At 46.1% G+C, this 14,373-nt stretch overlaps 1 protein-coding gene across 1 annotated transcript in view; it reads right to left on the reverse strand.

Annotated features, from left to right (window-relative positions):
• Ctnnbl1 (catenin beta like 1) overlaps positions 1–14,373 on the reverse strand; it is a 164,034-nt gene that overhangs the window by 49,398 nt on the left and 100,263 nt on the right. The window contains exon 11 of the mRNA XM_005363017.3: positions 5,167–5,348. Coding sequence (XP_005363074.1) covers positions 5,167–5,348 — 182 coding nt within the window. The remainder of the gene's footprint in view (positions 1–5,166; positions 5,349–14,373) is intronic.

Below are 14,373 nucleotides of genomic sequence, written 5' to 3' on the forward strand. Positions count from 1 at the left end.
ACACACAGGCCAGTGTTGGGAGGGACTGGTGCCTCTGATCAAAGTGAGCAGGAAGGCTGAGGGGAAGGCAGAAGCAGGGAGTGTGGGAGGGAACCCAGGAAGAGCAGATGCTGCAAGACTGGCTTTCTACCATCTTTCCTGTGCAAACAGGACCTGCCATGGCCTCATCTCTCCCCCATTTTAACCACAGCATTAATTCCATCCAAAGTTGGTACCAAAGGATGCATGTCATCTTGCTGTTCCAGGAGTCTTTAATGATGCTTCCTTTCCCTTGGGCTGGCCAAAGTCCCCTCTTGTCTGACTGTGGAGAAGCCATGCCCTTTCTCTTCTGACCCTGGCACGATCTGATGAGTGTCGTGGGAGCCTGGCCTGCTCTTTTGTTTTCTTAGAAGTCTAGGAGGCCTCAGGCATCAGCATGATTCCTGAAATGTGGAGTCGATTGAAATCTCTTAAAACCCTTCCCTGACACCAGAAAGTCTTCCTCAAGCTGCTGACCTGCTATCAAGCACTGTCACTGTGGATATAGTGGAAATGCACGCACATGCCCAGCAAGCGTGCTGCACACCTACACTGCTTGGGAGCTCACCCCCTCAAAGCTCTTAACAGCCTCCAGGGGAACCATGTTAAAACAGCGCAATTAACTAGAACGGCTACAAACTCAATAACTCACCTACCTAATGAGGCAATACAAGGAAAATTGGGCCTATTTTAATAAGAATTTAAAAGAGAGCCGGGAAGTAAAGGTCAGATGCCATTTCTGGATCCCAGCTCTTTTCTCTTCCCTGTCTATGCTGGAGTAGTTAATACCAAGGAGATAATACACACTGTGCAATTCTTTATAAATCCAAGGAGGCAGCCGGTCATATTACTGCACTCAAGGGCAAGTGAGTCTTTCTGACCCATCCCCCCCAACACTAAGTGCCTCCCCAGATCTATTTCTGAAGGTTTTATTATGCAAACCTGAATGGATTTCAATTACAATAATTCTTTTCCTTCTCCACCCTGACTCATGAAAGAGAAACTCAATTACCAGCAATTTGAGGTTATAAGGGCAGTTTTGTTTTCCCCTCCTCTCTGGAGTCTTGGCAGTCTAGAAGGTTCTCCTTTCTCACCCCCTCCTGTTGCCTGAGGGGCCATAGCTGGTTGGACACCACTTTGCAGCACAACCTCTCCATCAAGAAGGAGCTTTCCTAGGGGCCAGGAGATGGCTCATTTGGTAAAGTGCTTGCCATGCACAAGGATCAGATTTGAGTTTGAATCCCCAACACTCATGTAAAAAGTCAAGCATGTGGAGCTTCCCTGTAATCCCAGTGATGGGGAGGCAGAGACAAAAAGATCCCCGGAGCCAGGAAATCTTGCTGAATAGGCAAACTCCTGGTCCAGTGAAAGACCTATCTCAAAAATTTAGGTGGAGAGCAATGGAGACATTGACCTCTGGCCTCCACATGCACCTGCATACACCCAAACATGTATGCATGCATATCAATCACACAGCCCTCCCATTCTCACGCTCTCCCCTTGACTTTTAGAAAGGATGCACTCTGTGGTGGCCAAAATTGCTGGCGATTTTGCTGTGGGACAGAGTTAACACTTTTCAAAGCTAACTATTCCACTGTAGGGTCTATGATAGGAATATAAAGCCAGCCCTCAGTATCTTGAGGAGATTAGGCACAGGCTGCCAAAGATACCAAAATTTGCAGGTGATGAGTCCTTAAATAAAATGGCACAATATTTGCATATAATTCAGGAACAATCCCCCATATTCTTTAAATCATCAAGCCAGGCATAATGGTACACACACTGAGGAAGAAGAAGAGTTCAAGGCCAGCCTGATCTACATAGCAATTTTAAGTCAGCCAAAGGTACTTGTCTCAAATCAACCAAGCAACCAAGCAATACCTACTGCAATGTAAATGCTGTATAAGACAGTGTTACACTATATTGCTTGAGGAACAACGACCACACCCTAAAAAGTCTGCACGTGCTTAGTACTGACAATTCTTGATACTCACATTCTCAATCCACAGTTGGTGGGACCAGCCCACAGACGTAAAAGCCCATCAGAATGGCAGTTTCAGGATGTGTGTCATTTCACTTGGTCCTTATGAGCAACCAGAGGGAGATTCTAGACTCATCATTTTATAGACAGGGCAACTGGGGCTAAGAGAGAATTTAGGAATGCGCCCAGGATCACATAAGATTACCAGTAAGGTACCTGTAACACACCAGGCTAAACTGTCACTGCAGTTGCTCTAAACAGGTCCTGAGGTGACAGGGCTGAGATGACACCAGAATGTGTGACAAGCCCAAAGCTTGCTAAGAAAGAAAAGGGGAGGCCCAGGTAGCTTCCAGACTGGGGAACTAACTCCCTGACCACGATGCTTACTTAGGAATCTGATTGCAGCAAGAAGCTGGTCCTGGGCGAGACTTACCTATGTTCTGTGCACACAGGGCCCTTGAGAGAACAGCTACAGAGGGAGACCTCTACCACCATCTCGGGCCAGTGTGACAAAATCCAACATGCCTAGCAAAACCCCTATTTCCACTGTAGAAGAAGCTGGATGGAAGGCCCCTATCCCAGGCATGTATCACTGACAACCATCAATGCGAACTTCAGCCAGCTGTATGACTTCTGCTTCGCACAGCTCTGGGGAGAGCTCAAGCCTATGCCTGAACTCAGTGAAGTCTTCCAGGGTAGTTGCTAATGTAAGCAGGCACCAAACATTGTGCGCTTATTATACACATAGAGCACCAGGCTAGACAGTAGGACCCAGACACAACAAGCCCACTGATTCTTTAATGTTAAGTGTTAGGGGACCAAGTCCTAGAACCGAGATCCAGTAGGTAGGAGGACCTGAGTGCTGGGGTGCCTATTCTTCCGACTAAGGATGGAAAGGACGACGAACTGACAGCCAGGACATCGATGAGAGTGAAGTACTGCAGCAGAGGAAGGGGCACGGTGAAGCCCGAGAAGGCCCTAGTCACAAACATTCCTAATGGCAAGAGTCTATACCAGAGCACAGCACATACACCTGGTGCTCTTGTATCAGACAGGCATGGACAGCAACGAGAGCACAGGACTTACCCAGGGGATAAGGCAGGGCAAAGAAACCTGGCATGATGTGCCCTCTCCCTACCATTCAAAGTTTAGGGGCCAGTTTGCCAGGACAAAGCAGCAGGTGAGTGGCAGAAGACACAGAGCAGTGCTTTCTCCTTGGTCTCCCTTCTACTTCTGGGTGCCACTGTGTGTGGGATGCCAGCCACTACAGTCCACCATGCCTTCTAGGAGCTGTCTTCCCAAGCCATTTCCCCACTAATATAATGTTATCAAGTTCCTAACGCGGGCACTCTAAAGGCAATGTACTGTTACCGGCATGCCACTGGGCACATTTTTTCAGCAGGAAAACAGCTGCTCACTGAATCTGTAACTTCTTTCTCTTCTTAGAACCCTGCACATGAGCAAGAGCTGGCTCAGGGTTGTTTGCCTTCACCTTCTCTCCACGCATGCTCAAAGCCCAGTGTCAAGTCTCTCAGTAGAAGCCAGCACATTGGCCACACCAGTGTGAGAAGGTGGCCGGCTTATAAAGCAGTGTTGACAAGTACAATCTAGTCCTCAGAAGCTGAAGGTACAGACATCACAGATTTTAGTTCACTAGTCTCAACCCCTAACTTTTTAGACCAGGGATCTGGGTGGGGGTGGGAAGAGGTGGCTTGGTTGGTGAAGTGCTTGTCTTGCAAGCATGAAGACCTGAGTTTGATCCCCAGAACCCATGCAAAACGTTAGTCAGGGTGGTACTTGTACTGGAGTGACAGAGATAGGAGGATCCCGGGGGCCCACTGGCCACACCAACTTGGCCAAATAACTGAGTCCCAGAGCAACAAGAGACTTGTGGACAGCTGTTGAGGAACACCTCAAGTTGTTCCATGGCCTCTGCATGCATGCACACACATATATATGCACATAAACACACAAAAACTCTCACACTGGTCCCTGCGTGAACTGATTTTCTCATGAGAATAAACAAGGATAGCACCATCTTCACCAGCTGTGAGGCCTAAATGAAATTGCAAGTAACAGCACAATCAGAATCTGGCAGGGCAGTGAACAGCGAGTGCTACAGAACTATCTAGATTTCCAGAGGCCCTCATTTCTTCTCCCAGGGCCTCTTTCAGCTGAGTTCCACCAGGGATAGAAAAAGGGCTGGCAGCAAGGTTAACTCGTTTACAGCTAGCTTGGTCAATATCTGACCGGAACTTGATGAGGTCTCCAAGTTGCCGCCCCTTGGCTCTCCACTGCCTCTAGAGAGCTGATCCGATCACTGGGGTGATCTCTGAAGACAGGACATACCACCTTCCCTTCAACCACTCCAAGTTTGGGGAGACAAAACCAGTCAATCTGAGACACAGACAGGAGGGTGAGGGACAAAATAGATACGCAGGTGCCTAGGCCAGCTCTAGCGGTCACTGAGAGAAGTCACCCAAACCATGGGATGTATGTATGTTTCTCTGGACAAGACCCACCGAGTTCTCATAGCAGCTCAGGCTCCCCTCTTTCACACTGCTTCCTGTCTCTCTGCCCCTCCTGCACTTTAAAATAGCCATCCGACCATGTAAATTCTCGGAGCGAGTGTCTGCTGGCCTCCAGCGGAGCTGTCAATGCCCATAAATCGAGGCCTTCCAGACTGCACTGCAGCTGTTTACTGGGGGAGGGGTGCAGCGGCCACCACAATACCAGGAGGACACTGGCCTGGCGGTAACTACTCTGTTACAGCCTCACAATTCACAGCGGCATTCTGCTAGAAGGAGGCTCCATCAAGGAGGAGAAACATAAAAAGGGGAACCTGGGCTGTAAATAGTTTATTCCAGCAATTCCTGATGTTGGCTGAATCATACTTTAATACAGAAATACACGAAAGCACCACTCCGGAGGTGACATGTGTTGCCACCTCATTACTCTTTCCTAAAGGGTCTTCCATCAGAGAGACACCTCACCACAAATTACAGCGAAGAACACAAAACCTCCTCACACACTCAGACAGGCCAGAGAGTGGAACCTCCAGGACTCAAACAAACACAGACAGGGCCCACCCCTGGGCCCTGGGCTGCTTTGCCATCAAGGGAACAGACTCACCCACCTCTCCCAGAGGCCCTGGCAGTCAACCCTACCTTCATGTTCCTTCTCTGTGGTTCCCACTTTCTTGATCTTCCGGGGAGACTTCATAAAGAGTGGAAAGATGGTCCGCAAGCCAAGAATGTCAACAAACTTGTGGCAGTTGTCTGTGCCCTCAGGCCCAATCATGGCATGGTCCAGTACCTTCAGGGCGCTGCTCCGCGAGATCTTCTTCTCCCTACAAGCAAAAGATATTCCAGAAGAAGGACTAGGTTTTTAATGTGTACTCAACTGGGAAAAAAAGACAAACATCCCCCAATAAAAACAGAACAGCTAAAATATGCTCACAGAAAGAAGACATTTATGTTATATCTAAGCAGATTATCACACATGTTAATAGGGGAATCTGGACTAGGAAGAATAAATTCTCTCTCTGTTTTTTTTTCTTTTTTTGAGTCAGGGTCTTTTTGTGCAGGCCTGGTTATCCTGGAACTCTCTATGTAGACCAGGCTGGGCTTGAGCTTCTACCTCCCAAGTGCTGGGATTAAAAGTATGTACCATTATGGCAGCTAAAAAATAAAATCTTATGGTGACACAGGATAATGTTCAAATTTCTACATGAAGTATCATGACAATTCCGTGGGAAAGGCATCAGAAGACTGGAGAAGCAGATCAAAGTGAGGACTTTCAGAAGTCTTTTCCCCACAGCTTTACTAGCTATATTCCACACCAGCTAATGTGCCCACCTAAAGTGTACAATGCAATGGTTTTAGTGTGCTCACACATGTAAGCATCCCACAACCAACCTCAGGGCATTCTACCACCCTGTAAGAAAACCACCAACCCTTTGACTGTTCCTTGTCTCCATTCCCTGGCTCCTGAGCTCCAAACAGTCACAGATCTATGTTGTCTCTAAAGACTTGCCTACTCCAGACATTTTTTTATTTAAATTTTTTTTTCATTTTACATTCTAATTCCAGTTCCCCCTCTCTCCCCTTCTTCTGCCCCCCCTCCTTCTATCCCACCCCCATCCACTCCTCAGAGGAGGTAAGGCCTTCCTTGGGGAGTCCAACAAAGTCTGGTTTGCCAAGTTGAGGCAGGATCAAGTCCCTCCCCCCATAAGTCCTGGTTCCATTGCAACCTACCCCTTCCCCAGCAGAATCAGGCCACATAACTGTCACTCACATTTAGAAGACCTAGTTCGGTCTCATGCAGATTCCCCAGCTGTTACTCTATAGACATTTTAGGCAAATGCTATTACATGTGATCTCCATAGTGGGCACATCATTTCATATACCCATTAGAGACAGAGACTGTACTTTTGTTTCCCAGTTGCCCAGACCCGAATAATCACACAGAAACTATATTAATAACACTGCTTGGCCAATGGCTCAGGCATATTCCTAGCTAGCTCTTACATCTTAAATCAACATATTTCTATTAATCTATGTAGCCATGAGACTGTGGCTTACTGGTAATGTTCTGGTATCTTTCTTCTTTGGTAGCTACCCTAGCAACTCCCATCAGTGCTGCAGGCTGGTAACCAGACCTTCAGTACATCAGTATACAGGCCTCTGGAGACCTTTAAGATCTAAAAGTAACAGGAGAGTACTTTCCTACAATATTACATGGTTTCACTTGTTTCCTAACTGGGCAGAGATGGTCAATCAACCACACAAATGCACAGTGTTTCCTGAGCACTGCGGTAGACACTAAGACATGGCTTCTGCTCCAAAAAGTGGCAACCACTTGGGGAGACCAAATGAAAGTGACACCACCAGGAAAGTGTCCCTGTGTTAGGTCCTCTATAAGACCCTCTGGACACCTTTCCTGTCAAAGATGAAAGATGTCACTGTGCCCTGCAGATTACATTCTACCTGTAGGAAGCCAGGGGACATGAAAGTGTTCAGAGAAAAGCAACAAGAAAAACCAGGGTGCACAGCCGACAATGCCACCACTCTTCTTACCACAGAGGAGCGGACAGTCAGATAGTCAACAAACTCAGGCCTGTTCAGACATTGCTACTGGAAGCCAGAGGTTTCTTGTTTTTAACAAATTCAAGGAAAGGACAGTAAAAATAACTTAAAGGCCTCAAGCACTAGGAATCATGTTCAAGATGGTAGGAGGGAGGCAGCAGCTCATCTGTGAGAAACCAGTGAGGTAGCAAATGGCAGGGGGTGCCTGTCAACAGGGGGTGAGCGGTGCCACCGGTGTCAGGGCTGGGGAATACAAGGTGGGAATGAAGATGACAGCATGCACCAATGTGGCCACACCAGGCCCCTGCTGTGCTGCTAGGGAACCCCAGCTCCACTGACAGCTACTGTGAAGGTAGACATTAGCCCAGGAGCACAGAGATGAAGGGTCTGGAGTGGCAGACCTTGTGGGCAGGGAGGACAGTTCAGAGACTATGGCACTAGCATAAATGACTGCGGCAGGGGGCTGAAAGGGGCCTATTTTAGAAATATGAAATTTTGAACATCAGGAGGAGGCAAACAAGGTTTGAAATCCACTGGGAAGGACTTTCTGTCTTCGGATGAAATTTTAGCAGGCTACACAAATAATATACTTGTTCTCACTGCGGTTAGACTTTTGCACCCTGCTTTACAAGCTGGAATTTACAGAGGTTATGGCTAGGGCAGATAATCATGCAGGCAGAAATTAGGAAACTGAGCTACCAAATGTGCATTGTTTAGCCATTCAGGGAAAGGCATCCTGAAATGAATGACGATTGCAGATCAGGGCACCTTCAGCTTCTGTTGAGCACACATTGAAACCATTTCACAAACAACATAGGATTGCTTGAAATACTAAAAGCAAAGGAGCCTGGTTGAGCCAAGCCCCTCTTTTTTCCCTGCCTAAGCAAATTCATGAAACAAAAGACTTTAAAAGCAAAGCCCTTCTTTGGGTAGGCAGCGTAGGACATGTTTAAAGGGGGCAGTAATTGCGTATTGATCACCATTTAGGCAAGCTGCATGGAGGTGAACTTTGGAATATTCATTGGGCTCAAGTTCAGGCTTTTAGCAATCAATAGCTGTTTGGCCTGACTTTCTTGGGTTGACTTTATTTGAAATATTTATTCTACTGGAGGACAAGTAGTTTATCTTAGTCTTGTCTGGGTTCATTGGGTTGTCGATCATGCCAAGCCCAATGTGAACACCAGAGCCCACAACCTGGGTGCCTATGGTCAATGGCTGGGTCGTCTGCTCCTATCTGCTCATGTGTGCCTCAGATGCTGCAGCAGTGTCTCCTGTTATAGTTTTAATTAGCTCACTCTTTATCATATCCAAACACTTCTGTAGTGAACACAGATTCCGAATGATTTCCTTTGCTCATTTTTTCTTTACTCAAATATTTATGAAACACCTAACAGGTGCCAGACACCTAGTCAAGCATGCATAGACAAAGCTCAGCTTGTGGCTTCTGAGGAGTTTGGTTCACGTGGAATGAAAACAAGAAGGCAAGGGAAAAGGGTAGCCTGAGGAAGGCTGAGTCCTGCAGCAGTGGTATAGACAAAGAAGGGGAGTACAGTGAAGAGGCCTGGCCAGGGAACAGAAGCTGGAACTCTGCTCCCCAGACAGGTAAAGAGGGAGCAGAAGGGAACAAAGCACGTTAGGGGGAAGAGCAGGTACACAGCAGGGAAAGGGTGAGTGGGCTGCACCACAGTGGAAGGCAGGTACCTGTGTGCCTTGGGAGGTAGTATGGCTCAGCCACAGTAGATAGATGGTGGGTAGGGCAGGAGAAAGGAGAACAATAGCAGGGGCAGAGGAAATGCAGTGGTGGTTTGCATAAGAATTGCCCCCACAGGTTCGTATACTGGAGTGCTTAGTCAGCAGGGAATGGCATTAATTGAAAGGATTAGAAGGATTAGGAGGTGTGGCCTTGTTGGAGGAAATGTATTAACAGAGGTAGGCTTTGAGGTTTCAAAAGCCCATGCCAAGACCAGTTTCGTGCTCTCTCTTGACCTGTGGATCAGGATACTACTGCTCTAGGACCATGAGTGGTGCCATGCTCTTGCTATGCTCCCTGCCATGATGATAAAGGATTAAAGCTCTAAAGCTGTAAGTAAGGCCTCAATTAATTTATTTTTAAATAAGAAATGCCCTGGAGGCAGGAGAGATGGCTCAGTGGTTAAGAACACTGGCTGTTCTTCCAGAGGACCCAGGTTCAATTTCCAGCACCAACATGGCAGCAAACAACTGTCTGTAACTCTAGTTCCAGGGGATCTGACACCCTCATACAGAGGATATACAGGCAAAAAACCAGTGTAAATTAAGTCAATAAATAAACCTTTTTTAAAAAGTTAAGTTGTCTTGGTCATGGTATCTCTTCACAGCAATAGAATAGTGTCTTAGTCAGGGCAAAAGAGCAGAAGAAAGACAGGGATGGAAGGGGCCAAGAGTTCTGGTTAAACCCGAGGTGCCTCTGGAACAGGACAGTGATGTCCAGCTAGGACTTAATGAGTCTAAAATTCAAAAATGAGGGGAAATCTGAGAGAATCATTAAATCTACAGGATATAACTAAATCTCCTGGGTGAGACTACCCTGACATAGCCTTTTAAAGGTAGAGAAGAACAGCAGAACACAGGAGGAAATATATTTAAGGACAGGCCAAAGAGGTAAAGTTCTTTTTCTAGAACTCTGGCTAACTGGGATTAACTAAAGAGGTGATTAGGATTCTTTAAGATACTGGTAACCGCTGGGCAGTGGTGGTGCACGCCTTTAATCCCAGCACTTGGGAGGCAGAGGCAGGAGGATCTCCGTGAGTTCGAGGCCAGCCTGGTCTACAAAAGCTAGTTCCAGGATAGGCATCAAAGCTACAGAGAAACCTTGTCTTGAAAAAAACCAAAAAAAAAAAAACAACAACAACAAAAAACCAACAACAACAAAGATACTGGTAACCACAAGCACATCCTGGCAGGAAATCTGGCTATACCTGGGCAAGATGGCAATAGCTCATACACCACAGAGAAAATTGCTTGAGTCCGTGAGGCAGGAGGCAGAAGGCAGAAGGAAGCAACTAGAAAGCCACAGTTGCTTTCAAAGGTGCACCTCTACGACCTAAGAACTTCCCAACATACTCCACTGTCTCTAAGCAGCACCCCCCTGAGGACCAAAACTATCACCTGTGAATCTTTGGTGGACACTCATCCATATCATTATCAATGACCAGTGGTTTCAGGCTATTAATGCAATATCCTTAAACACTCTCCACAGTTAATTCACATGAGCCCATGAGTCAACATATAATTGCTAAAACACATTTCTTCCCAGCAGAGCCTACGAATGGCCATGTGACTCTCCACAGTCAGTAAGATGTGAGCACAACAGATGCATCCTCAGAAGAGAAGCTGAAAGATGAACTGTATCTCATAGGTTTTCCTTCGCCGTGTGAATGGCGCCTTGTGAATGGCGTGTGCTATCAAGCTCTGCCCTTTCAGCCCAAGACCCAAAATAAATAAGGCAGACAGCAGAATTTCCAGTAGCCAGTTAAAGTGGTGCTAGGTGTGAAGGCTTCGGGTCTTGAGATCCGGGGTTACTACTATACCAAACCTGACTGATGAATGACAAATACTGTCTTGGGAGGATGGTATCGTCCCCCATAGGTCAGGTGGAGTGGGTGACACAGCAGAGTTGCTCAATATAAACAATACTTTTAAGAGTTGTGTTGTATATACACAGATCTAATCTACATGGGAAGTGGAAAAAGATAAAATCTCCTGAGTAAACTGGGAGCATGGGGATCACGGGAGAGGATAGATTTCGGGTGGAGAGAGGAAGGGAGGTGGAGAAAAATATAAAGCTCAATAAAAACAATTTTTAAAAAGAGTTATGTTGTATTACTATCTACCAGCAACAAACTGTAAGGAAAGGGACCTTAAAAGTATAATATGCTGGGCTTGCACTGTGAGTTAAAATGGAGGAACAAGAACTGGATTTTTATGTCCTCTCCCGTCCTAAAGCAAGTGTGGGGCAACAGGAAAATACACGGAGCAGTGATGAACAGAACAATTCTTAGACCTGAAACAAGGCAGGACATGCAGGGATCCTGTCTGCAGGAGATTCCAGGACTCACAGAAGTGGGGATTCGAAGCTGTGGGTCTGCAGAACTGGTGCTGCTAGAGCTCACAGCTCAGGGAACCAGAACTCTGGGCAGTCCTCAGAGCGCCCTTCCGGTCTTCCATGACATCAGTACACCAGCCAGGGCTGAGAAAGGAGCTGCCTGAAAGGGTAGGGCAAGCAATTCCTGGAGCTCAGAGAGCATGGCCACCAGTTTGTAGTAAAGCATTTGGAGCACTAGGAAGGCCCTACTCCAGAAACACAACAAAACCCACTGCAGTCTACCAGGCTGGTAAGTTCTGTCCAGGAGATTTAAAAAGAACCCCTAAAAGGGCCTGAAGAGGCTGAAGAGATGGCTAGTTGGTAACTAACATTCCTGCTGCACAGTCATGAAGACCTGAGTTCGGATCCCAGAACTCACAGAAAAAGTGAGAAACTCTGGTGCATGCCTGCAATCCCCAGTGCTGGTAACTGAAATGGGGACAGAGACAAGCAGATCCCTGAAGCACACTGACCAGCCAGTCTAGCCAGTCCCAGAAGCATCAGCAGAAGCTGAGAGACTCTGTCTCAAACAATGAAGGTAGAGGAATGGCGAGGTGGTTCAGGGATAGAGGTGCTTGCTGTGCAGGCCCGACAACCTGAGTTCATCCCTTGTACTCATGAGGAGGTGGAAGGGGAAAACCAGCACCACAAAGTTATCCTCCAACCTCTCCATGCATCCCCTGGCACCCACCATCATATATACACACTAATAATACATTGAAAGAATTAAAAAAACCAAAACACAAAACTAGCTGGGTGGTGGCGGCACATGACTTTAATCCCAGAACTCGGGAGGCAGAGGCTGGTGGAGCTCTGTGCGTTCAAGTCCAGCCCGGTTTATAAAGTGAGTTCCAGGACAGTCAGGGCTGTTACACCAAGAAACCCTCCCTGTATTGAAAAAAATGAAAACAACAAAAAAGGTAAAGATCAACAGAAAATGACACCTGCCATCAATCTCTGACCTCTTCATGCATGAGATTCTGTCTCACACGTGCTAACACCTCCACCAACAAGAACATCCACCATTTCACATATATATAAAAAAGGGAGCGATGATCTGTCTCAAGAGTATCATATTGTGAGGTATGGCTCAGGGGTAGACTGCTGGCTCAGGGTGCATGCGGTCTTGAGCTCAATCCTCCGCACCACAAGTAAATAAACAAACCAAAACTAACAAAGAAACTCAGACAACAAGGTAAAATTTACAATACCTGATATTCAAGGAATACCACCACAAAATATCACCTAAAATACCACATGACAGGATTGGGAGATGAGGACCATTATATCAGCTCCGATTATGATGTCTGCTAATATGAAGGGGAGGGAACCATTAGTGTATTGGACTAGCCAAAACCGAAGTGAGTAACTAGAGGGACATGCCATGTCTGATAAAAGGAAGGAGATGACGACAGAATGCACGCTGTAGAAGAAGCCGAAACAGAACAGCCAAAGTATTCAGAATACTCATGGGAAGAAAAACACAGATGAGACCATTACCAAGGAACTACAGAGGACAACTATGAACAGCAAAATGCATATGCAATTGTGTTTATGATTACATGTGACTGTAGAATACAGTCATAATCATATACATGGAATTATAGCCCCTGAAAAACAGATGGGGGTGTGTAGCTTTTTTTTTTTTAAACTCTCATGGCCAAAGTAATCCTACACTTTGTTTTGGAGACCGGCCTTACTATTCAACATGTAATCTCAAAGTCGTGATGCTCCCTGCCCTGTTCATGAAGAGCATAAGCAATGGCAAACAAGTATATGCCTCTGCTCCCCCAGAATACATCATCAGGATCGTCCCTAGCGCTGCAATACAACACCAGCTATATCCTCTACCCCCATCCACATCTCCTGTGGATCCCATAGACCATGCCCCCATGGCCTCTCCTCTCCACCTGATCTCTGTACCCCAACCCCCAACTCAAGCGGACACACCTTGCTCAACCACAGGCCCTGACTGCCCGATGACCAGGGAGGTTGCTTGTGAACCTTCTCCACTCTCTGTAGAGAACCAATCCTCAGAGTCACTCCTAGTGCTGCAACAGGTCATCCCCCTTCCCTGGCCTCCAACACCAACAAGCATTTCCCATGAATACACCTGCCAAATGGACAAGTAATAAAGGCTACACAGAGCCAACAGTCTCTGAAAGTCCAGAGAGGTAATAGAAACAGCCACCCAACAAAGACAAACCCAGAAATTTGCACCTAGACCTAAATCACCCCAAACCAAGATACCCAGATGCCAGTGTTAGGAACATAATCAAGAACAGTCAAGACAATAAAATCAATCACCACCAGAGCCCAGCTACCCTACCACAGCCGGCCCTGAAAATTCTAACATAGCCGAAGCACAAGAAAATATCTTAAAACCAATTATATGAAGATGATAGAGGTCCTAAAAGAGGAAATGAGTAAATTAAGAAATTCAGGAAAACATAAGCAAACAATTGGAGGAAATGAATAAATCCCTTAAAGCCAAGAACCAACAAACAGTTGAAGGAAATGAACAAAACCACTCAAGACCTGAAACTGGAAATAGAAACAATAAGGAAAATACAAATCAAGGGAATTCTGAAAATGAAAAATCTAGGTAAGTGAACAGAACTACAGGGGTAAGCTTCACCAACAGAAAACAAGAGATGGAAGAGTGTATCTCAGGCACTGAAGATACAAGAGGAGAAATGGATATATCAGCCAAAGAAAACATTAATCTAAAAAATTCCTGACACAAAACTTCCAGAAAATCTGGGACACAATAAAAAGAACAAACTTAAGAATAATAGTAATAGAATAAAAAGAGTCCCAGATTAAAGCCCCAGAAAATATTTTCAAGAAAATCATAGACAAAAACTTTTCTAACCTAAAAAAGGAGATGTCTATCAAGGTGCAAGCTTACAGAACACAAAACACTAAACATACGGAACAAAGAAAGAATATTTAAAGGTACAAGGGAAAAAGACCAATAACATATAAAGGCAGGCCTATTAGAATTACAACTGACTTCCCCATGGAAACTCTAAAAGCCAGAAAGGCTTAGACTGTAGGGTAAAAGGACCAGTCAAAGAAAAACACCCTGGCCCTGAAACCTGAGCCTGTGAAAGAAACACACTTTGGCCCTAAAACCACAATGTGCCCCTGACCAACTAATC

Source organism: Microtus ochrogaster, linkage group LG8 (assembly GCF_000317375.1).
Source record: "Microtus ochrogaster isolate Prairie Vole_2 linkage group LG8, MicOch1.0, whole genome shotgun sequence".
In the NCBI taxonomy this organism is placed as follows: Eukaryota; Metazoa; Chordata; class Mammalia; order Rodentia; family Cricetidae; genus Microtus; species Microtus ochrogaster.